At 42.5% G+C, this 23,302-nt stretch overlaps 1 protein-coding gene across 2 annotated transcripts in view; it reads left to right on the top strand.

Moving 5' to 3' along the window:
* Positions 1-23,302, top strand: part of AFF3 (ALF transcription elongation factor 3) — a 325,784-nt gene that overhangs the window by 236,563 nt on the left and 65,919 nt on the right. Inside the window, exon 9 of one of the 2 annotated variants that reach the window (XM_074535783.1) lies at positions 8,344-8,381. In XM_074535783.1, the coding sequence (XP_074391884.1) occupies positions 8,344-8,381 (38 nt within the window). Of the gene's footprint in view, positions 1-8,340; positions 8,382-23,302 lie in introns of both variants that reach the window. The other variant, XM_074535782.1, reaches the window with a different exon arrangement.

The following is a 23,302-nucleotide window of genomic DNA, read 5'->3' as shown; positions in this document are numbered from 1 at the left end:
TGGCGCGGGAACGAATCCTACTGCAATCAATTCAGCAGTGTTGGCTAACTTGAGGCATAAGGAAGGATTAGATCCAACATTTCCAGGCTGGATTTTGTTTGTCCCTGTCTCTCATAAGCCTTCCAGGCTGTGCACTTTTCCTCCTGCTGCAGAGAGCCCCTGCTGCAGCCAGGCACTGTGCCTGAGCCTTGGTCCTGCTCAAGCCTGGCCACCAAGCTCTGTTTGCCTTCAGGCAAGTGCATTCCAGCATGCCTGCAAGAGAAGGGTTAAACAACCAGCAGTCACTCATAATCAGTGCTGTTTGTGACATCCCAGCTGTTAAAGGCTGCATTTCTGTCACACGTGTGCGCACACTCAGGCATGCACACACTCACAGCCTCCCCAGGAGCTGCCTCTTGCTCCCTGCAAGGCAGAAGGTCAAGCTCACTTCTGTCCCTTTGGCCATTGAGCCTGGGCATGGGTGGTTGTTATCTCGTTGTATTTCATATTTCTAAAGTCCCATACTGTCACAATCATATTTCTAAAGTCCTGTACCTTCTCAGCAATATTTCTTAGGGGCAGTTCTTCACAGCACAGACTTCTTCTTTGTTTCTTCTTCTTTGTTTCTTCTTCTTCTTCTTTGTTTCTTCTTCTTCTTCTGCCTCTTCTTCTGCTTCTGCTTCTTGCTGCTTCTTAGTCAGGGCTCCTTCCAGGTTCTCCCTGACTGGCCAAGCCCAGCACCTTTTATCACAGTTATCTTCACTAGCTACAGCTGCCGCCCATCAAAAACAGGGGGGGCTTATCAGGGCAAGGCCTATACACAGATATTCAAATACAATACAGATATTTTACTAGGACTCCTACTATATGGGTGATGCCAGCATCACCATCAGCATGAGGAGCTGTGGGAAGGAGATGTGGTGCACAGAGGTGGGAGACAACAGAGCCAGCTGAGAGCATGTCAGAAAATCAAGTGAACACAAAAAGGGGAAAGGGATTAAGGGGAAAAAATTAATGAAGAAAATAAATTGTGGGGAGAAAGACATTATAAAGGGAGTAGAAACTGTATTAGAACATGATGAGAAATAAGTAAAAAGATTCAGAAGCCAATCCATCAAAACTACCATTTAAGAAAAAGAGACTGAGGAACCATTGGTACAATTTCTCCTGCACCTAGGATGGAAACTGCCTCCTCTGAAGTCATTGAGAGTTTAACCACTGGTTTCAATCAGCCTAGGATGTTACTCCTGTCTTCTTTTTTATTTCCTTGCACAATGCAAGCAAATACTTGGGTAGTAGCAAATGCATCACAGTTGATTGACATAGCATATTCCTGGGAAGTGTTACCACTATTTGGGGAATTTAAGTCTTTGCCCTATTTTCACATATTTGGACTTCTCAAAAAAAAATCTACTTTAATTTCTGAGCTTTCAGACTTCCTAATAAATCTTTTAAAGCCCATAAGTCCATGGCACAACACTGACAATTCTTGTCTGCAGTAGCCTAAGTGCAAGCAGCATTTCAACCAAGTTACTTTTTCCTGGATAAGGAGACTACTTCTGTTGAGACAGAAGGGGTTTTCCAAGGTGAATGCTGCTTTGTTTGCAATGACTGAGACCTTCCTAACACTGGCATTGGAAATTAACCATTTTATTAATGAAAAATAACAAGGATTTGTCTTCTGCTCATCTCCACTGGAAAAGATTAAAGTTAGCTCATCTGTGTTGAAACCTTGCTTGGTTTTTTGGGGCCAGACTGCAGGAAAAATCTGAGCAGATGCAGGACAGAAGACTCAGCATTTACAGATTTATAAAATTCTCTGTATGGTTAATACCCATGCTGATTATACAGCAATTTGGAGATCCAAATCACTTTACAAGTATTAACTACTTAATACAATGCCCCTGAGAGGTATTTAGGTAGAGCTAAGCAAGAATTATTATCTCCCTAGAACTGACAGGGAGACTGTGACTGAGATGTGGCTTGTTTGAAGCGACACGGCAAGTCAGCTGCAAAGTCAGGATTAGCACTTGGGTCTTTCACTCCCAGGTGCCATGTCCAAGTCACTAGACTGTGTTGCCCCTGAAGATTAATAAGGATTAATGGGCAAAGCAGAGTAGAAAGAACAATGTATGCCAAGAATATAATAATAAAACTCCAGGGTGAAAAATTAATACTGAGGTGTTGAAAGGCCTCAGAGAAATCATGAAATCATGAAGGAGTTTTACAGTTTCTTAAAAGATGTGGCTCTGATGATAACCAACTCCAAAATGGGAAGAAAGGAGGACCCTTTTAAGTCTTACAGTCTGTAAGTCTTAAATAAATATGAACCAGACAGTGAAAATCACATTCATACATTTATATTGCAAATTTACAGAGAAACACTCAAGCTGCAGTTTACAAGTGATTTGAAATCCCTCAGAAATCCACACTGGAAAGCAACCCTCAAGCAAAGCCCCTAGGAGCAGTGGGGAGTACAGAATGATGCAGTGAGAGAAGGCATGTCAGGAATCACTTATGATAAATTGCCTGACCTGATCTCCTCAGGCAACTTCCTGTGGCCACAAGATACTCCTGGGCATTTAAGCAGAGCAAGTCTGTGGGTGCAGGAGGTTCCCATTACCTCTGTTTTCAGCCCTTATGAGCAGCTCTGCACTCTTCAAGGAGAACACCGAAAACTGGAGAGGGTTTCAAGACGTGGGAGAAAGATGCTTAACACATTGGGAGAACATGGCTTGGAGTGAAAGATGCCCACAGGATGAACTGAGCCTGTCCAGAGCAGGGCTGCTGGCTGGATCACAGCCTGGAAACACCTGGGCAGGGAGGGAGAGGAGCTGGGAGGCTGCAGGGCAGCTCTGTCTCACAGGCACAAGTCTAACTTCCAGCACAATGAGGTGTTTATAAACTCATCTTAGTATGGAAGGTGGAAAACTCTGCTTGTGGTTCACAATAAGATAATTATCCAGAAGTTTTGTTCTGGGCCCACAACAGCACCCAGGTTTGAAGCAGAAAAAAACCCCACTCTGTTGAGTCCCATCACCCAAACTGTGCCATGCAATCAGGTTGTGCCCTTGACAAAAATTTCTTCCTGGCTTCACTGGCTTTAGAATAAACTGCATTTAAGCTAAAAACAAACAAAACATTTGGAAATGAAAACAGAATCAGCATGGAAGACATGTGAAGAGTGAAATGTGAAAGAAGACAGATATAAAAGTGTTTTTCCTGGTTTGGTTCCCAAATGGCAGTATATAGTAATGACATCTTTCCTTAACCCTGGCTTGGAAAAAGTGTGTCTACAGCTCATTAACTGCAGTCCAATACAGGGCGACATCCAGCACTCTGGGTGGTTGCTAATATGAGAGCTGCTGACTTAGAGCATAAATGGTTCACTGCACAGCTCCAGGGCAGCACCTACCACCCAGGGAAGACAAACAAGATGGTCTGGAAGCTGTGCAATTTGCTCATGCACAGGCAGCATGTCCCCAAAGAAATGGTTCAAACTCTCACCACGTGTACACCTGTGCCATCTCAGGGACGTCTCTGCTGTAGCTCGTGTAACTCCATACAATCGCTATAACTGAGGTCTCTCACAAAAACAACTCTTAATCCACAGGACAGGCAAGATGGAAAGCAAAATGCCTGAATCTGCCAACCGCCAATTTATTGGCTTTTATTTGCCAAAGGTTGCTGTGGGTGCGGTATAGGAAAATGCATCTACAGTCAGCCCGCAGTGCCTCCAAGACAGTCTTCCAAGCCCAGCAGAACATACTTCAGTAGTTTTCATTTGTTTCTTATCCAAAAATGCCTGTGAGCCCAGCAGTTTATGAAGCAATTCTTTTGCAACAAATTTAAAAAAGAGGGATTTCTGGGGAACACTCTTAACACTCCTGTATCTCCATCTCAATAGCTGTATTCAACCCGTTCTGCTCACTGCTCAGTCCCAATTACAATGAGCTAGCTCATTGCTCAGTACCAATTACAATAACAGTATTTAATTTCCTCTCTGATTTCCCTTCAACAACAGATTGCAACTTGTCACACTTCAAGCTAATTTTGGTAGCTCGTTTAACACACACTGAAACCTAAATATGTTCCCAAGCTCTGGCTCATTGCGATAAAGGATGGAGAAAGGAGATGAAATCTCTGGAGGCTGAGAACCCGACCATGATTACTGCTGGCTGAAAACTTGTTTTGTCCCAGTAGTCTTGGGGTGCAGCTAGAATCTTCCATGAATGATTAATAGACTATCGACAGATCAATGAAACGCTGCCCTAAATGTATCTGAACCAACTCAGCTGGAGATCAAAGAAGTCTAACCAGCCACTGTCCTGCAATTTGCAATTCTTGATGTAGTGAAACAGCATAATTCATACTCATTTACTGTGGCTGGTTTTTCTAGCTCAAGTACCTGAGACGCCTGAGTGATTGGTTTCTTCCCTTCCCTGCTTCCTACTCAGCATTTAAGTTACTATGTGGTGAGATGGCCTCCAATATCCATGTTCATATTGAGGAGAATCTTCCTCCATTTAGTAACCCCATTGATTCCCAGAACTGAAAATTCAAGATTATGTTCCTTGCTAGTGAACACATTCTACCACTTATCAAGAGAATATTAAGCTTCCCATAAAGCACTTTTTAGTGCTAAGTCTTGGAGATATTTAAATTCTGTCAGCAATATCAAAATTATTTCTTACCCCAAATTTCTATAACCAGCATAGTAACCTACTTCCAGGAATAATAAAGACTGTAGAACATATTCTCAGATTTCTTGATCGATGATGAGTTGGCCTCAGTAAAGTTGTTAACGATGTAAAATAAAATGCAAATTAAATAGCACAATCAAAATGTAGCTATTAAAAAAATAGTCATGCAGGCATTATATGATACTAAGTACCACCCCTTTGCTTACATTGTTACATAGATAATACCAGCATATTAGAAACATAATAAATCACAAAAAACTGTTTCTATAGCTGTGAGTTCCTCAAACTATGGGTCATAACCCTCCATGGGGATTCCTGAATGAGTTTGAATGAGATCACAAACTGTTAGCAAGAAGTGAGGGCAGATATTTTCCCCTAAATTGAGCAGCCCAGTCCTGTGGCAAGGAGGGGAACAGGAGAGCAGACTGTAATTAGTGGCTGCAAGTATTTATACTTGCTAGGGAACTGCTAACTACCTTTAATTACAACAGCTCACTTTCTCCAGGAGAGGGAAGCAATATAGACTAGAATTAAAATTGCTGGATAGTTGCTAACTGCCTTTCATTGCAGGCAATAGATCTGTTTCTTGAGGGAGGAAGAATAAACTTGTGACTGGATCTTATTCCCCCATCATTTAGAAATGGGGCCATTACCAACTCAGGGGGTCACACAAATATGCAGTCCAACACAGTTGTATTTCCAGCCTAAGAAAGAAATCAATAGTCTCATTTAGAGAATGTGTGACCACCAGACGAAGACTGAGGTGCCCCATGCAATCTGCATTGCACCTCAGTGAAGAAGGATGTTTATTAAAGGACTTTAAATGAGAGAGTAATTGAAAAAGTAGAATGATCTCACTGAAACACACTTGTACGTTTCTTTCTGTGTCCCTGCCTGTCATCTGAACCCACTCTCTTATCCAGAAGTGATCACCTTTTCAAAGCTTTCAGCAACTGAATGCATCGAGATGGAACCTGAGGACTGGCACTTGAGGCTGCAGTTCCACACAGTGTCTCCTGGCTCACCACAGCAAATGGGTCAAGACAAGGCACTTCTCCTCCCCCCTCCTGAGGGCAGCTTTCCTCAAGCCTGGAAGAGAAATTAGCCAGCACTTCTTCCTCTCAAAATTAGGGATTTTAGGGAAATACATCAGTGACATGAACCCTACTTCCCAGCTTTTAGCATCCTCAGAGTTCATGATTGCTTTCTTGCAGTCTCTCAATATCCAAGAGGCCTCTAGCTGCAGAGCAGCCTGTCTCCTTCAGTGCCTTCTGGCTACCACAGCCACCATGCACCTTCCCCAGGAATGCTCTTCAGCTCCAGAAGGGAGTGGAAGCAGTGTCAGGTGGAAGTGACTTTGCTGGTGGGCATGATCTAATGTCAGCAGCAAAGGTCTCCACTCCTCCCCAAGTGCCATCCATATTCCCACACTGCACCCTGTGATGTGACACCCTCTCCCTGGGGAAGCAGCTCAGAAAAGGGATCCAGCTTAGAAATGATATAGGAGAAAAAAAAAAAAAAAAAAAAAAAAGAAGGAAAATTGTTATTTTTTGACTGAATCAGTTTTCTAACCTGTTGTATTGCACAGCCACATGAGCACCTGGGGTGGTCTGAGCCGAGAGCGGGAAACATGAGACGTGTCTTGAACAGCACTGCCATATAGTGGCTGTGTGAGATGGAAAGACTGGCCCTGGCTGACGTGGAGAGGAAAAGAAAAGGTGACCTGAATGCTGTCTACACAACTTGGCCATGGAAAATGGCTCAGATAGTGAGAGAAGCTCCTGAGTTTTGCAGACAAAGATGCAATATAGTGCAGGCCTCAGCATCGAAGCTGGGCAGCTTGAAATTCGAACTGGTCGTAGCCTCCTGCTAGTGGGAGTGATTAGGCATGGGAGCAGAGGAACTCCTGTGGGCCCTGGGTCTTTAAAAAGAGTTTAAGACATAAGTCATTCTAAAACCCAAGGTTTGGGTATCCTCTGAATTTGAACTTACAAGAATGTGTGACATTGTCCTAACAAACCCCTTGCGGAGGAGAGAGGAAAAATGATGCCACGCCATGGGACTGGAGAGTGGCTGCACTCTTTAAAGCCTGTAGCCAGTGGCATGGATAGTTTTGTATACAAGAGCATGGAAATAGTACGACCTCCTGGAAACAGTGAAAAATACTAGACTTGCCATATTATTTTCCTAACACTAAAAACAATATGTTCATGCCATGAGAAAACTCCCACTGAACTGCTGAGACCTTCAAACCCTTCCAACAGGTTCTCTGCCCACTGCAGAAAGTCAACACTGAGGAAAAATCCTCATGTGAGCCATGCCACTGTGTCTTCTGCCAGTCTGGTGGGTGATACACATCAAACTACATCTCCCCAGAAACCCCTCAGGCACAAGTTATTCCAGAAAGTCCCAAGAGAAGAAATCCTGCTTCTAGATTCAAGTGGAAACTCTTTCCACTCTTGTCAGATCTTCAGGCATCTATTCAAGGAATCATTTCACATCTTTCTGTGAAATACAATATAACTGCAGCCACAAGTCAGGTTTTCTCAAGTTGTTATTTGCAATTTGTCAGCAGCATTTTTGCCAAGCCAGAAGGGTTACATCCATACTCTCTGGTGCTGAGCAGGATGCCTGTAAGTCATCTAACTTGTTTGGAAATAGGGATGCTGGCCCCAGCAGGCTGCTAAGACAGGAAGAACAGTTTCAAAACATGTTTACTGGTAACTGCAATGAGAAAATAAACTTTAATTTCCCTTCCCCTTGACTGTCTGTATTGCTTAGCTCTATGCCATGTGAGGCACAGCCTGGACAGGTGCAGCTGGGGATAGGTCACTCTGGGCATGTCCAAGTGGAATGGAGTCTTTAAGGCTGATTTTCAAAACATTATGGATTTGATCTTTGCTTAGCAGCTGATTACTGTGCCAAAGCCATGAATCACCATTTGAAGTGATTGAAGGAGGGGGAAAAATAATATTATAATATTAGTAAAGTGGCAGACTAGCTCAGGGATATGCTTTGTAGTCCTATTAAACTTGAGAGGCTACAGTTTCCATTCCCAGACCTGGTGCTTAACACAAGAACCATGTTTCCCCACCCCATCCAAAGAGTTGTACTAGGCAAGAACTGAAGAGCAAACCAGCAAAAGGTCAATCCTGTATTGTGGAGGTAAATGCTGCCAGCAGATTAACATGGCAGTGTTCATGAAAAGTCTGCAGCAGCTCTGGCAAGCTTGGCAAAATTTATAATTCTTCGCAGAGGAACCAAATATGTGATGTTTGTTTCTGTGGAAGAATGGGAGGAGACTAATGGTAAAGGAGAAGGAGTGGGAGTGCGGAAGCGGGGAGAGGGGAAAGCAGAAAACTGAGCCCTGGCGAGTTTTCAGGGACCTACAGAAAAATATTGTCTAAATAGAGCAGTTCAGACCTCAAATACCATGCGGTGCTTGGACAATCTTCTGGGTTTTGGCATTTTAAACAAAGTGTTCTTACATTTACTAGGCTGGAATGTCCATTTGACTATAGACTCTCTGCTACTTTGCTCATACTTTAACATTTTGGACATGTGACAAAAATGTGTGTAACGCATTTTTTAAAGTGTTGATTGTGCTCGTAATTTTCAAGTCAGAATATAAAATAAACATCTCTGCCCTTTCTTCCAGCAGGCAGCACAGAGATCTGCTCTCCGCGTTCTATCTGACAGGTACATTTTGTCATTTTTATGAACTATAAATTGCTTTATGAAACGTTGAGCCCTATTTATTGTGGCATATAACTCATAATCGGATTTTGTCCCCAAAGTATCTGTGAACTGGGATGTTAAACATTTTGCATGCTTGGATTTGTCATGCATGTGTAGAGTTTATTACTGCAAAAATCACAGTCTTGTTGTATTTCATACAGAGTATGCAGAATCCCTTGTTGTGATACCAAACGAGAGATAAGAAACTTACTGGAGAAGGCATGAATGATGCAGTAAATTCTGAGCTTTAGAGTTTGCTGAGATATATCTGAGCTCATTTCTCAGCAATAAGTACTTCATTTATTCCGAGATGTTCTCTTTTGACTTTTTCCAAATCCTTTCCCTGGGAATTACTCTTCCTTTGATGAGATTCTCTGTATGTTTCATGCACAAAAACAATGCCCTTTTTTACCCCTTAAGTTTTAAGAGATTGGTATTTTGGAGGAATTTAATTAATTTTTTCACTTCTTCTGGAACTGCAGCAGTGCTCCAGGCAGATAAGCAGGGGACCAAATCCTTAGTGTTCAGGTTTTACTCAGCTCTTTTTCAAGCAAAAAAATCCATTAACTTCAATGGGAAACTTGCCTGAGTGAGGAATTCGGGATTTGGGCCATAGTAAATGTTATAGTTGGGCTGTAGGTCTGCACAGGTATTTACCTTAAATGACTTTTATGAAAGAGGATTGATTGAAATATAAGGTAGCTTTCTAAGACGGTCCTGATTTCTTTTCCAGTTTTGGGAAAGGGGGTAGGGAAGGGGGAGGAGACACTGTACATTTTAGTGCCTGTGAAAAAGAACTAGCAGATTTACATTTTTCCACAAATGAGGTACTGTGTCATGCAGGCTGACACAGAGTAAATTTCCCCATGTCTTGTTGGCAGCCCCCTCTGCTCCGTCTGGCCCCCAGCCCCCCGCCTCCCTGGGAATAAGTGGTAATTGACTCTGGAAGCCAGCTCAGGCCAGGATTTCTCCAGAGCAGAGCCTGTCACTTAGGCTGAATTATATGTTGTGCATGGATGAATAACATTTCTCTCTGCTCGGAGAGTAAGACCGCCAAAATTATTGACCTTCCCTCACCAAGTTTACAAACACTGTTTTGTTTAGAATTTTTTGCCCCGCTTTAAGGGGAAAAAAAATTCAGAGTAAAATGTATGGGATGTGGGTGAAATTGCTGGCACAGTTATAGGGCTCAGAAGTATTTGCTGTAACTGGAATGAATGCAAAAAGAAAGTGGAGTTGGAGTCAGCATTATGCCCCTCTCCCTGGAGGTGTTCAAGCTCACTGCCGAGGCAAAGCAGATTTTGCACTTGGTGGGGACAATACCGTGACCAAAGGAAACATGGGGATTTTTTTCACAGCATTCTTCCCCTGGGCTGCATGTGGAACATTCCTGCAGGAGTGGCCCTGGAGGTAATTAACAAACCCCAAATCCCGCAGTTTGATTTCTCTCTCCCTGGAAAGAAAAGTGCTGGTGATGGATAGATGTTCCCTACCTCCTCAGAGGTGGTGAGGTAGCTGGGTGCAGGCTGCCTTCATCCACAGAGCAAAAGGACCTCAGTATTAATAACCATCATGTCTCAGATTTAGGATTTATGATCAAATATTTCCCTGTCTGGCCTTAAAAGCGTGCTCAGGGACTACAGCTTTTCCAACCGGCTCTACAGAAATTTGGCTGCCAGGGTACCCTCCTACCCCTTCTGGAGGGATAGCTGGGAAGGCTGGGGGTGCACCCTGGGGGTTTGCCTCCCTGCCACCCATGACCTCACTGCAGCGAGCAAATGGGAGGGCAGGGGGCCAAAATCCCCCACTGTGACAGCAGTTTCTGTCTCTTCTTGGCTAGAGCAAGGATGCCTGTGATGCTGCTGCTCATTAGTTGTGTCCCAGCAGCAGCTCAGAGCTCCCAGCCACACACCAGCACTTCCCAGCAACAAGGGAGATGGCAGCTTACTATAAAGCTTTCAGTAGTTTTGCCCTTTTTTGAAAAAACACTCTCCAGAAGTTCCTCTTGCAGTTCCTGCTTTCAGGTTCTGTTAAAGAGGTATTGGCTAAACTAAAAGATGAGGAAAGAAAAATAAACAAACATAAAAGAGAGAGTTTTTAAATCTAGCCATTGATTTCTGTAGTGTATCACATTCAGTCTTGTTTTCAGAATGACACAGTAACCCCCAGCAGATTTATGTGCAAACACAAAGATTAGTGACCCAGAAGCTTGACTGAAACAGCTTTTCTGCTTCCAGAAGACAGGTTGCTCTGCACATGCACTGACTGTTTTGTCAGCAAAGATGCACTAGCCCCATTAGCTTTTCATTCTCTCATGAAAAGCCCTCGGTGTTTATTCAGCACAGCTTGGTTTTAATTTTATTGTGCTCTTCAGTAAAGTGGTCAAATTATACAGATTACTCACTTTCTGGGACAGAGAAGAGCAGGAGCTTAACTCATATACCTTAATGGTATAGAGCTGGAATATTTTCAATTGTCTCCTATATCCACTGCCTGAATAGCTTTCAAGTGAAGAAAAATGCCTGTAACTAAAATATCCAGTGTGTTCTGTTGTTATTTAACAGTAAGCAGTGTGGTTAAGCCAGGTCTTAAACTTGCTTAATCCCACTGAGCTAAATAGATTTTATTATTGACTCCCATGGTTCCAGAACTCTGACCTTAAGGCTGAAGTTAAAAGCTAATTTTTTTTGCAGTCTGTTCCACTAACCCAGAAGCACTTGCTTGCTGGATACATTTGCAATGGAGAACGTCCAGCTCTAAATTACAGCTGTTTGCAATCCTACCCAAACACAACACTCATTATTATTCTTTTGTTCTTTTTAGGCTGAAAAGCCCACCATGAGGAAGACAGTACAGTACTTAATCCATACATTAAATTTACTCACAGCTCATATTCATGTGCAAGATAAGATTTTCCATGAAGTAAAGATTTACAGCGGTCCTAGGGCACTTTTATTCCTCTGGCTGTTTTTAATTTTCTGTGCAGGAGTGTAGGCCAAGTGGGTCTGCTGAAGAGTTTTGGACACTTAGAGGAAAGTGGTGTACCACTGCTGAAGTTCCTCTCTGGTTGTAACCAGGGAAAGGCAGGTCCTTTGCTGAGTGCTTGGGTGGTACCTGGGAGATGTGCTGGCTTACAGCCACGATCTGATCTGCTCTCCTTTCTGTGTGCTTGTAGTGCAGGAGGCAGGCAAAACCCACCAGCTCTGCCCATACAAACCTCAGTGCAGGCTGTAAGGTACAGGCAGAGCTGAGCCGTCATCTCAGCAGCCATATGGCTATGCTGGCAGCCCTGCCCTTCCCAGCTGAAAAGCCCTGTAAAGAGTCCAGCTCAATAGCTTGCTCTCAGCCCCTCAGTGATACAAACGTGTCCTGCAGACCTGCACTGTGGAGCATGGGCTGTGATAAACCTTTTAGATCTACCACCTCTTGCTGTTGACAGAGCAAGCATTTCAGCACTAGCATCCATTTGCCAGTGGAGACAAGCCTCATTCATGGTGCTTGGTGACCTACACAGCCCGTCTTGACCTTCAGTCTGGGCAGGAGGGATATTGCACTTCCACGTAACCATGTCTCGTCTGTCCATGTCTGATCACAGTTAGGACACCAAAATGAGGGCTGTACCAGACATGAGCTGGTTTACTCTAATGGGACTGGCCAGTAGTATGCAGAATCCTGAAGGGCAAATGAATTTTCCCCCTTCCCCCCTGGAGAAGTGAAAGGTTTGGGCAGCTGAAAAGCAGTGGAGCCTCACATTTGTGGGGAGAGACATTTGGAAGCAGAGGTGATGCTGCACTGTCTCTCATGGCTGCATGCATGCATTTAGCACTCAGGTGCAAGAAAAATCAAAAAGGTTGACCTTGGGCCACCCAGTCCCTTGCCCTGATATTGTAAGCAGACACAGAACTGGTGATTAGTCCAGCAGGATGTGTAGCACAGCTCTTCTTCAGACAAAGCCACATTGAGATACACTATTTGTGTTAGGAGGCCTGGGGAGGCACTGCCTGTGAAATATTAAAGCAACAATAAGAGGCAATTTAGATTTTTTAATAGATCACTTAAGGCAGGCAAGGCAGCTGTCCAAGCAGCCTTAAAACTTTTTGTGAAAAGAGACAAAGTTTTCTTGTTCTCAGGTATCTGCTTCAGCTGTGATTATGCAAAGCAGTTAAACTTGTGATACCCTAAAGTAAGTAAAGAGTCCAGTGACAGCTGGCAAAACCACTCATGTGCTTCATGTCACTCACACACTTAATGTTTGTGTTGGAATGATGTTTTTGATAACATCGCCTTTCACACCATGAGAGCTCTCCACATGAGAAGCTACATGGTCAGTGTGCCAGTGAGTGACTCAGCTAGCTGGCTGGCCAGAAAGCTCCATGTGGCAGCATTGTGCAATCGGGGACAGCCCAGGGGAAGCCTTGGCTTGGGACAGGTGACCTGGGACCCGGCAGAGAGTGACGGAACTGAGACCACAGACTCCACGGGAGTCAAGAGTTGGCCAGAGAAAAGGGTACACGCACAGCACTCGCTGCCACAGCCAGGCATGCAGCTCTCAGCATTAGCACACTGCTTACACTTTCTGGGTTATTTTTGAGAGGAATAAGAGAATACCACTGAGAGGGAATATATGGATTTATCATTCATGTCTTGCATAAAAACTTGGCTCTTTGGAGATGCTGGTGTCTCACACTTGCACCCTTCCTGGCCCCTGCCCCAATATAGAGTAGCAAAGGGCAGCTGCTCCTTGGAATGGTCTGGGGTTTCTCAGTCCTGCTAGTTACAGACTGTGAAGGTGGAAGAGTAATGATACATATTGTATATAGGATAGTTTTTGCAGTACTGGAGAATGTTGTGAATTAGTGAAAAGGGGCTTTAGAAGAAGAGCCTGTGTCAACAGCTTGGAGTGAAAAGAAATAGATAAAACTCTGTAAAACTCCTTCTATTTAATTTGTGAGCAAGACCTGTAGCACTCATCTTTTTGCTGATGGATATTTTTTTCATACCTTGAGTATTGCTGCTGTTTATTTAGAATTGTTCTACCACAGCACTGAAGATGTGATGTGGAGGTATTGTTGTGTGAGAAGGTGGAACAGAGCTGTCCCAGGGAAATGCAACAACTTTGAGCCCTACTAAATACTGGAATTCATTTGATGTTTAAAGACAGAAAAAGAAGTTTAGATGTATTTAGATGTATTTTTCTCTTCAAGGAAGTTATAGTGTTCTGCTATCATGACAGCCAAACATTTCCCACCTCCCTATGGGCAACCTCATGCATTTGCTCCCCAAAGATATCTGGGGGAAGTCAGTCAGTTCTAGTTCTAAAAATATCTGCATTTTGAAAAATATCTATCTGCCAGAAGAAAAGTCTGACTAGTAATGTCTTACATATTTTCTTTGACTTCCTTGGTCTTTTAAGAAACAGTGTGAGGATAATTAGAGCATGATAGTGGAAGGTAAAAAGGCAAGGTGTAGGTCTGTGGTCTTTCATATATTTAATAAGGAGAAAACAGGTCCCATTGCTGGCTGGCAGCATGAAGAATATGCAAAGTGCTATTGGGAAGAAGAGTGTATATGTGTGTAGCATATGAAGTGCCTCAGCATATGATTAACCTCGCTGGGTATGTAGTAAATAGTAGATAGCTGTGATCAAAAAAGTATTCATGTGATTTATCAAACTGAGCAACTGTGCATTTTTCAGTGAAGCAGGAGGTCAATCCTGAAATCTAGGGCAAGTAGAGCAATAGGAAATTGCAGGGACTAAGAAGTTAATCATACTGTTGGACTGCTTCCATCTGGTTTTGAAAGACGGAGTCAGTACAGTGCTAGCGAGGACGCTTCACGGCAACAGATCAGGAATTAATTTTTTTCAGCAAATCTTCAGCTATCATTTGTGGTAACACAGGCTTATAAAAATGTAATTTAATTTCTTTGGAATAAATCAAAAAGGACAAGAAGCATGAGAGTGTTTTTTTAATGTGTGTATCTGAGGCAAAAATAAAAAGTGTGAGTATTAGAACAGGAACAATCCAAGAGGAAACAAACATTAACAATATAAAACCTGGAAGGCATATATGGCCATCCAGTTAAATTGTGCACATAATTTTCTTTGAAAAATCAGTTCACAGTTGGGAAACTTCTACATTTTTATGACCCTTGGAGGCATAATCTTGTCTAACCTGTCTGTCCATCTTCATAAATGTGGATCAAAGGAGCTCTGACCTAAAGTTTTGTGGAACTGATGCTCTGAACACCACTTGGATATATCATGAGTGCACAGCTACAGGCAGAAAGTTTGTTAATAAATTCTGTTTACCTTATTATTGATGCTATTTATGATATTTCAGTGAGGTTTGAACATCTGGACAATAAAAGTCCCTGTAGGCAATGAACATGTTGTAAAACAAAAGGGATTTTAACCTTGATAGTAATTCTGGTAGCTAAAACTTGCTTTCTTCAAACAGGTGGGAGGACAGCTGATAACATTATGCCTTTCTTCAGTAGTGGGGTAAGAGAACAGAGAGCCCCATACTAGGAGTAACATGTTGTGCTATTTTTAGGGCTAGGCTGAAAAAAGTGAAATGTTATAAATACATTTGTATCTATTTCCTGGCAGTCTGATGAAAGAGAGCTCAGGTTTACACAGCACCAAAAGCAGGAAACCGCTCTGTTCACACAAATCACCACTTTCATTACCACTTCATTTTGAGAAAAGGTGAAAATTCATAGCAAGCAGCAGCACCTCAGCCTGGCCCAGTTACATGACACGAGTTTGGGGTTTTTGACTCCTGTGTGCCTGTGAGTCGCATCCTAGCTGTAGCTCGGGGAGTCTCCAGAGCAGGTGCACCAATGCAAAGGAGAAATCTCAGTTCCCTGTGAGTGAGGCAGCAGTCCATGCAGCAGATGGAAGGAGATCCCCCTTCAAGCTTTAATCGTTCAGTAATCAGCCAGGCACAACAGGGCTTTCTGGCACCAGCCCCATGGATGATGGCGTGCTTGCTCCAGTTGGTTTTTCCTGCCTTCCTGCAAAGATGGTTTAGAAATCTCAGCTAAATTTCTGGGTTTGCCTTTGTCACTGGTAAGGCTATCTGCCTTCTGTCCTCTGTAGTTTTTAATTTTAGATTCAAGAGCATTTTCCCCTTGCCCTTGCTTTTGTTCTGACCCTGGCAACAGTGGAGGCAGAAAGGAGAGGGGAGATTATCTTGCTCAGGGGAGAACACTCAGGTTCTGCAGGAGGCCAATCCCATGAAAAAGACATGCTTGTGCTCAGGATGGGCAAGGGATTCCTCAGAACAGTGTCTTCGTGGGGCCCCAGTGGGGACAACACTGTGCAACAAGTCTGTCCTTTGGCTGGCCCTTTGTTCTCTGAGGGGCGAAGAGGATACTGCACAGATGCAGAACTCTGTCCAGTTTCTCTGCAGGCAAAAAAATAAAAATAGCATGAGTTAGTACAAAGAATATGGTACCCTGTGATTTCTCCATGGGGATTAGTTGTGGCTGATCAGGCCTGAAATGCTCCTGCAAGGAGTCACATTGTTTGTGATCTGAGATACTTTGCTACCCCATGCAGTCCCATCCAGGTGTCTCCTCTGTTTTTTCATGACTGCCTCAATTTTTATATGAGTTACAGGAAAATTTTTATCCTTTCCTCTCTCTTGGAAAAGTATTGGATTTAATCTACCACTGAGGAATGGTTCATACTGTTCTAGGTTTCTTGCATTTCAGTGAATGGAAATGTGTGTTCTTTGAACAGCCTGGGTTTTCTCCCAAATAAAAACTGGAGCATTTGTGAAATTAAACAAAGCTCTTATGGTGGGACAGCTTTTTACCACAGCTATGTCACATATGCTGGTGGGAAGGTACAGCAGCAGTCCAGCAGGGCCCAACTATCTCCCCCAACACACTCACTGGCAACCTGATGAGCAGGGAAAGTATTCAGGCTCTGAAACCATTGAAGCTTTTTTTGATGTAAACTGAGGTCCAAAAATCTCAAATGGCTCATTTTCTGAAGTTACAAGGTTGGGGTTTTTTTGCTCACTCAACATTTCCAGGGAGTCTGTCTGGTGACATTTTCTTTACAAATTACCAGACCAAACACTTTCTGCTTTATTTTTCATTATTATTGCTTTCTTTTGAGGTTCTGTTTCATGGGTAAGCTCAAAATTAGAGGGCTTTGTTCCAAACTGGAATGGCATGAAATTTCAAATTCCTTCTCCAAATGGAAGACCTTCCTTTTCTCAAGGACTGTATTTATAGTAGGCTGCCCTTTTTGCAGTCAGAGAGGGGCCAGATCATATTATGACTGTTTGCTCTAATGTGTTTTTAACTGAGAAGTAAAATTACGCCTGGATTGAAACTGGACGTAAAAAATTCTAAGTTCAGACATTGCATTTTTCTAACCTGGAAATTTTATAATTTTGAAAGGCAGAAATAAATAGAAATTACTAAAATTAAATTAGGTATTTTTCCACAATGTATGACTTAAACATGACACATGCGATCTTTAACATGATCTGCAATCTTCTACCATTTTAGCCAAAAAGAAAGTTGGTTTATGTTATGTTATGTTTTATGTTGCTATTTTAAAGGTAGGTATTTTTTATCCTAAAAAATTTACTTTGCATAGTAGTATACCTTCTGTGTTAGATTGTTATCAAGATTTTAAAAGGTTTTTTTCATTTTTGACTCAGGCACAGAACTCTTTTTCAGGCTGAAACACTACCCACACATTCACACAGAAGAGAATAGGCCCTTCTCTGTGAAAATTTAGAAGCCAAATAATTCACAAGTACCTCTCGCCTATTACTTACTGGCACAATCAAACATAACTGCTCTAAATGAACAGTTTGTCAAATAAAATTAAAAACAACCAAAAAAAAAAAAAAAAAAAAACCAAAATCTAGGGAAGTGCGGGTAAAGAATCCCATTATTCTGATTTAACAGATAAAAATCCCCCCTCAAAAAGTCATAGAGACCTGCCAAGTAAATTTATTACTTAGCAATGATCCTTTAAGACACTTTAATATGCTTTTTTGAGGATCTGCTGTAGACGCTTTAATATGCTTTTTTTCTGCTGTGGCAGGCCCTGGTGTCGTGCATACCCAGGGAGGTTTAAACGTGTTGTTTCATGCCCAGGAAGGCGATGCCAGCTGGCGGGGAAGGTGCTGCTTAGGGGACAGCTAGACCCTGGTTCCCAGCAGCCCTAAGGGACTCTGCTTGTCATTCCCATCATTCCCACCTTCCCTTTCTTCCTTCTTACATTGCCTTTAGAGGGAGAAGAGGAAAACAAGACATGCAGCCTCTGTCACATGCACCTTCCCCTACGTGGCCTCAGATCTCCGTGAGTTTGGCCATTTCCCGAGGCGACCTTATCCCAGAACTTCTCTGTCTGCCCATCATGGACCCTTACTGTGTTTCTTGCTCAGGTTGCCCTTTCCCCGTTCCTCAAAACCACTGTGACCCCACTGGGGTGCCTGGATCCTCCCCTGGAGCCCCCATCTCCCACCAGTCTCCTCCAGCAACCCCAGGAGCCGAGCCCCTCTGGTCTGCAGTGATGCCCAGTGCAGGGTACCCAGGCATCACTCACTGCTGAAAGCTTGATGTGGCCCCCATCATTGGAGGGGCACACTGGAGAAACAGCTGTAGAGAGGACCAGCCCTGTTTTGCCTGGTTTGCAGCCCCCGGACACCCGAGGCAGGGTGGGGGCTGGCACTGTCACCCCCCTAGCCAGGGCTGCCCTCGGCTGCCGGCCCACACTGGGGCAGCCACGCCATCAGCTGGACAGGGGGGCTCTGTCTGCACCTTGAGCCTTTGCACTCAACTCCTCACAGTAACCATCACTCTGCCCTGCTAATAATGCCCTCAAATACTGACTTCCTGACGCCACTTCTTTTCAGGTCATGACGTCCCTTTGTCTGCAACTTAATAAGCTTGATACTGACCATGTGGAGTTAAAGTGGCTTTGTAAATATTTGTATCTTCAGTATTATTTCTTTGATAGCAAACACTAGGACAATAATTCCCACATTAAAAAGGCTCTTGGGAAGGGTTTAGGAACTCTGGCCAGGCAAAAATAGTTGCCTGAAGGAAGAGGAAAAACCTTGGAGAATTACCAGACTCTTTTTTTAAATTTTGAGACAAATGGACTTTTCAAACTTTGCCCTGAAAAGAGATCTGGTCATGACCTACTATAAATCTCATATGGCCATTTAAAACCTCACAGTGCTCTGGTTAAACAGCATTGCACCAGACAAAACCTCCAGGGCATGGGGACATTGCTGCGGTTTTTCCCTTTCAAGCTTGTATATTGTCCCCATAACATATTGCCAATGTTCAAAGGACCAAATGAGACTGTGGCCTTTCTTTAATGTACTCAGAGCTCTTGTGTCGAGAGCCTGTGAGGTCAACAGGAAAACATGGAATGAAATCTCAGCTGAATATCAGTCTTTCCCAGGCTTCCTGGCAATTTCCAACTTCTCACTCTTTTGTTTTCACTTAATAAGATAGAGCTTGTCCTGTACTCAATTAAAGAAAAAAAAAAAGTTGTGAAAGAGCTAAGACTCAGAAAATGAGCAATTTTATAAAAGCCTGGCAGATGCCCAGTCTGCTGAACCTAATAAGAAGCACACTCATTTTTCCAGTTTGAAACTTTTTGGTGCAAAGACCCCTAGTGCCAATATCTCCCACAGGACTTGTGGAAAGAGTGCCAGTGTATAGAAAAATAAGAGTGCTGGTACTCTGACGTGAAAGCTGTAGCCTACATTTTTGAAATAATGGTGTTGAAAAGTGGCGCTCTGAGAAGAACCTAATTTTGGGCTTCTCCAGCTGTCAGATCACCCTAAGCTTTCCTATTTCTCCTTCTGCTAGAGGGGCTCACAGCACAGCACCTCTCTGTTAAAGATGAAGAGGAAACCAACAACTGCAATGTCATTTGTGCAAACCCAGAGAACAGTCTGAGAAGACAGCAAAACCTAAACACTCCTTTGATATTATCACTCTCTAATTGATAGAGCTGTACTGGTTCAGATGTACCTCTGTTTCAACTTCTCTTTTTACACCATTTTCTATATTAGCATATTATGTGCTTGTCAAGTGCAACCAAATTTTAACTTCAGATTGCTGATGTTTTATGAGTATTATATAAATGTGTATATATATTTCCTAAATTATTGTAAAGGATTTAAATGTTGATGAAAAGCAGCAGGTTGACACCTGATTATCCAGGAATTTTTCCCTTGTGTTGCAAGTGCATCTGCCCCCTCCTGGAGCCTTGAATTATCCCCATGAATATTCTTTATGTGTGCAGACAAAGGGCACTGTTGAAGCAGATGAGTGCCTCGGCATTTGATGTCATTAATTAATCTCAGCCAATGCCACATTATTTTCTAAGAAATGTATTGTATTATTTTCTTCCATTTTGTCAAAATGCAGCATTTAACAAGAGCCATGACAAATTTCTGTCATTGTCTACTGTATGTTGCTGTCCTCTGCCTTTGTAAGGTCTCACAGATTGGTTAGACTGGGAATTATGACAAAGTTGACATACCCAAATTATTAGGGCTGTTTTTATGACCAAAATCTGGTATCACTGTGGAGTAGCAGTAAATTGTGGATGTGGTTTGAATGGTTCATATGTCAGTCATTTACCACTCAATCCTTTTAATTATATTACAACAAACTATGAAAACACTCTCTGATTAAATGAGGGAACATGGAAAATCAATTCCCACTGTCCCAATGGAGAAGACATACTCCAGTGTCACAATCCTTGTCTGCTTTGGAGTCAAGCTGCACATGGATACCATGCACCAGTGTTCATCTGCTGAACTGGGAGGTTAGCTGGAAGAACTGGTAACTCCAAACTCTGTAACTGTATGGACGTGCCAGTCCCTCCTCTGGTTAATCAACAGTTTCAAGGATGAAAAAGAGGTGCAATGTGGGTAGTCTGGCCGGTATAAAAAGGGACAGCATGGAAGGAAGGTAAAATCTGGAATGAGAAAAGATAAGCCTCTGTGAAGAGACTCTTCACTACTTTTTACTAAGCCCATACCATACCTGAAAGAACAGATTTTCTGATACTGTTTACAGGTTGTCATAGGCTGTCATAAGGTGATTGAGTCAAGGCTTGGCTTCTGAGAATATTTGGGGTGTTCTAATACATTTTCTGCACTTGTGCTGAAAAGAATAAATACCCCCAAAAGATGCACTTCTTTTTTTTCAGAAGTAACACTCAATTCACATGGTCATGATGATTCTAAAATTACCAACATGTGTCCAAAGCTAAGACAAGGGTTTGCCTAGTTAGGAAGTAATTGCACTAGGCTTGTCTTGCAGCTGGTGAAAAGCTTGTTAAAGGCAATAGTGCAACCCTGAGATTTTCTGTTTAATTTCTTACTTTGACATATTTTAATATCTTTGCTTTAATGTTGATATGATCTTGTCAGGGCTAGAGTTATTTTTTTGGTTGCAGGCCCACAGGCATGGGAATTATGTTATTTAAATTACATACATCTTCAGTTGACATGACTCATGTTACAATTGAAATGAATAAGCCAGCCCTGTATACTAAAAATAAGCAAACAAATGTAAAACACATCACATATTAGCAGAACCACAACACACTGATTAACGGTGGTCAGCCCAGTCATCAAATCAAGACCACAATGTAGATCTGAACCAATGAATCAGAGCTCTGAGTTTTCAAACAGACACATTCAATGAAGAAGGTAAACAGCTTTACCTGATAAGCTTGACATGATTTGGAACTACATTCAGTTAGTTTTGCATCAGGAAAAGCTGAAGAGAAAACAGTTCACGTTTCAACCAAGCTCCTCACAAATGTTCAAGTCAACACAAGCACTGAGTAAGGCAATCAAGTACAGTATTCTTCAGTCCTTGCCAGTGGTGCATGAGGACTGGTGCTGTTATGGTTCAGTCCAGAGAAGTCCAGCCATCAGAGAAGTCCAGCCATCCATCCAAAACTCATCCATGATGCAGAGTTTAGAATTTCCTTCTCAGTTATCAGTTATTACAGATAACACTATCAGTCTCAGATACAGCTATCATGTATGGTTATTCTTCTGCTCTAATTCTTGCCTGGCCATCAAACTCAAGTCAGAGGTCACTCTGGAAATCACATGCTCTTGCAGCTTTTAAATTATTGATGTAACATTTATGAAAATACTTCTTGCATAATTACTAGGTAAGGGCTATTAATAACTTCTGGAATAATTCACCAGCAGAAAATTATGGATCTAAGAATCTGGCATTTGCTGCTAGGCTGGTGAGCAATTATTATGTGCCTTTTCACTTTTTTCCCTTTTTTGGCCAAACAACTATGCATCTATGTGAAATAAAGTGGGATCCTTCCCTTAAAAGAAGTGTTCAGCCTCATCCTTTCTTCCTAAGGATCTTTATTTCACATGGTTGCTGGCTGCCAGCACAACACAGCAGAAGCTTTGGCCAGGATAATGACAGACTTTAAAACTCACATCTCCTGCTTGGTGGTCCCAAGAGGTGGCAATGCTTCTCACAGATCCATCCTTTTTCCTGCTTACTTCACTGCACAGATGGAGCCTGCTTTCCTGGATGTGGTCAATACAGCCTGGTGTCTGGCTGTGGATCACTGCTGAATATACCCACGGCCCTGCAGGCAGAACAACAGGCTGAGGTGTGACACACCAGCCCCCTGCATGGTGTGTGTTCCAGCCAGCAATGACGACCTTTTCCTGCAGGGAAAGCACTTAAAACCTACACTCAGCGGGTGCCACCTCCTCAGGACAAGCTAATAACCTCATCAGCACACAGTGTCTCCATGTCTTTCTAATAATAATCACTTCTTTACCCTAAATTAGGAAGCTAATACGAATCAGTTCACAGCTTGCCCTGATGACTTTTAATGTAAGACCACAGCTGGACTTTGTGCTTTTCATCAGATGAATTCCAATAATCATTAAACAAAGTTTTCTCAGTTCTGCTTTAGGTCTGGCCCAACATATCTTGCAGACCTTACTCCTGTGCAACACTGGCCAAATCCTGTCATCCTGTAAAATCAGTGATGGCAACATGAATCATTAGCTGCTGTATTTATACAGCATCAGACTTGCAGTTATTTTCCAGTTGTTCATACTGCTTTTCTTTGTATCTAGTCTAACTCTGGAGAGTACAGAGAAGTCTGCAAAGTTTTAGTCCATGAGATCATCTCGGTAATTTCTTATTGAAGGCACTGTCTGTCTAAGTTTAGTTCCCCCTGTTAAATAATTTTGATATTGTTTCTTTAAAACCCTTGACAACAAAAATCACAACAACTGTAAATAATCCATAGACATATGGAATTGTTTTGAGAAAGAAAGCAAATTGCTGAGGGTCGTTAAAAATGAAAACCTACCAAGGAAACCCAAGCAGCCTCTTTGACAGTCTGCTCTAAAAATTTTCACTTGCTTTGATGTTGTTTGTAATTTATGCTCCTCAGAGGCTTTTAGATGAAGGAAATCATCTGTTTTAATAATGTGAAACCTTCTTCTGGCTACTCGAGATGGGAATTCCTGCCCTGTTTCCTGTGCCTCTCTGTCATGGCCAAAAGGGGAAGGAGGGCTTAAAAACTGCAGGGCTGTTAGTGATCAGAGCTGTGGCATCGCCTACCATTTCAACATGTCTACCCAAACATTACTTACCTCTGACTGCTGAAGTAACATGTTAAGGAAACCTGTTAAGCTCATTCTCCACTGCCATATTATTTCACTCTATTAGTAATTCATAATGCTAGGTTATGTAGTAACAAGTATAGGACAAAAGCAATTATTGAAATAGTCCCTTTAATTCTAAATTATTTTAATTACTAGTGATACCTGTCCTTTTTCTTTCCTCATTTCTGTCCTAAGTCTCTTCAT

Source organism: Zonotrichia albicollis, chromosome 2 (assembly GCF_047830755.1).
Source record: "Zonotrichia albicollis isolate bZonAlb1 chromosome 2, bZonAlb1.hap1, whole genome shotgun sequence".
Classification (NCBI taxonomy): domain Eukaryota; kingdom Metazoa; phylum Chordata; class Aves; order Passeriformes; family Passerellidae; genus Zonotrichia; species Zonotrichia albicollis.
The sequence above is the reverse complement of the archived record's forward strand: the minus strand, read 5'-3'. Positions and strand labels throughout refer to the sequence as shown.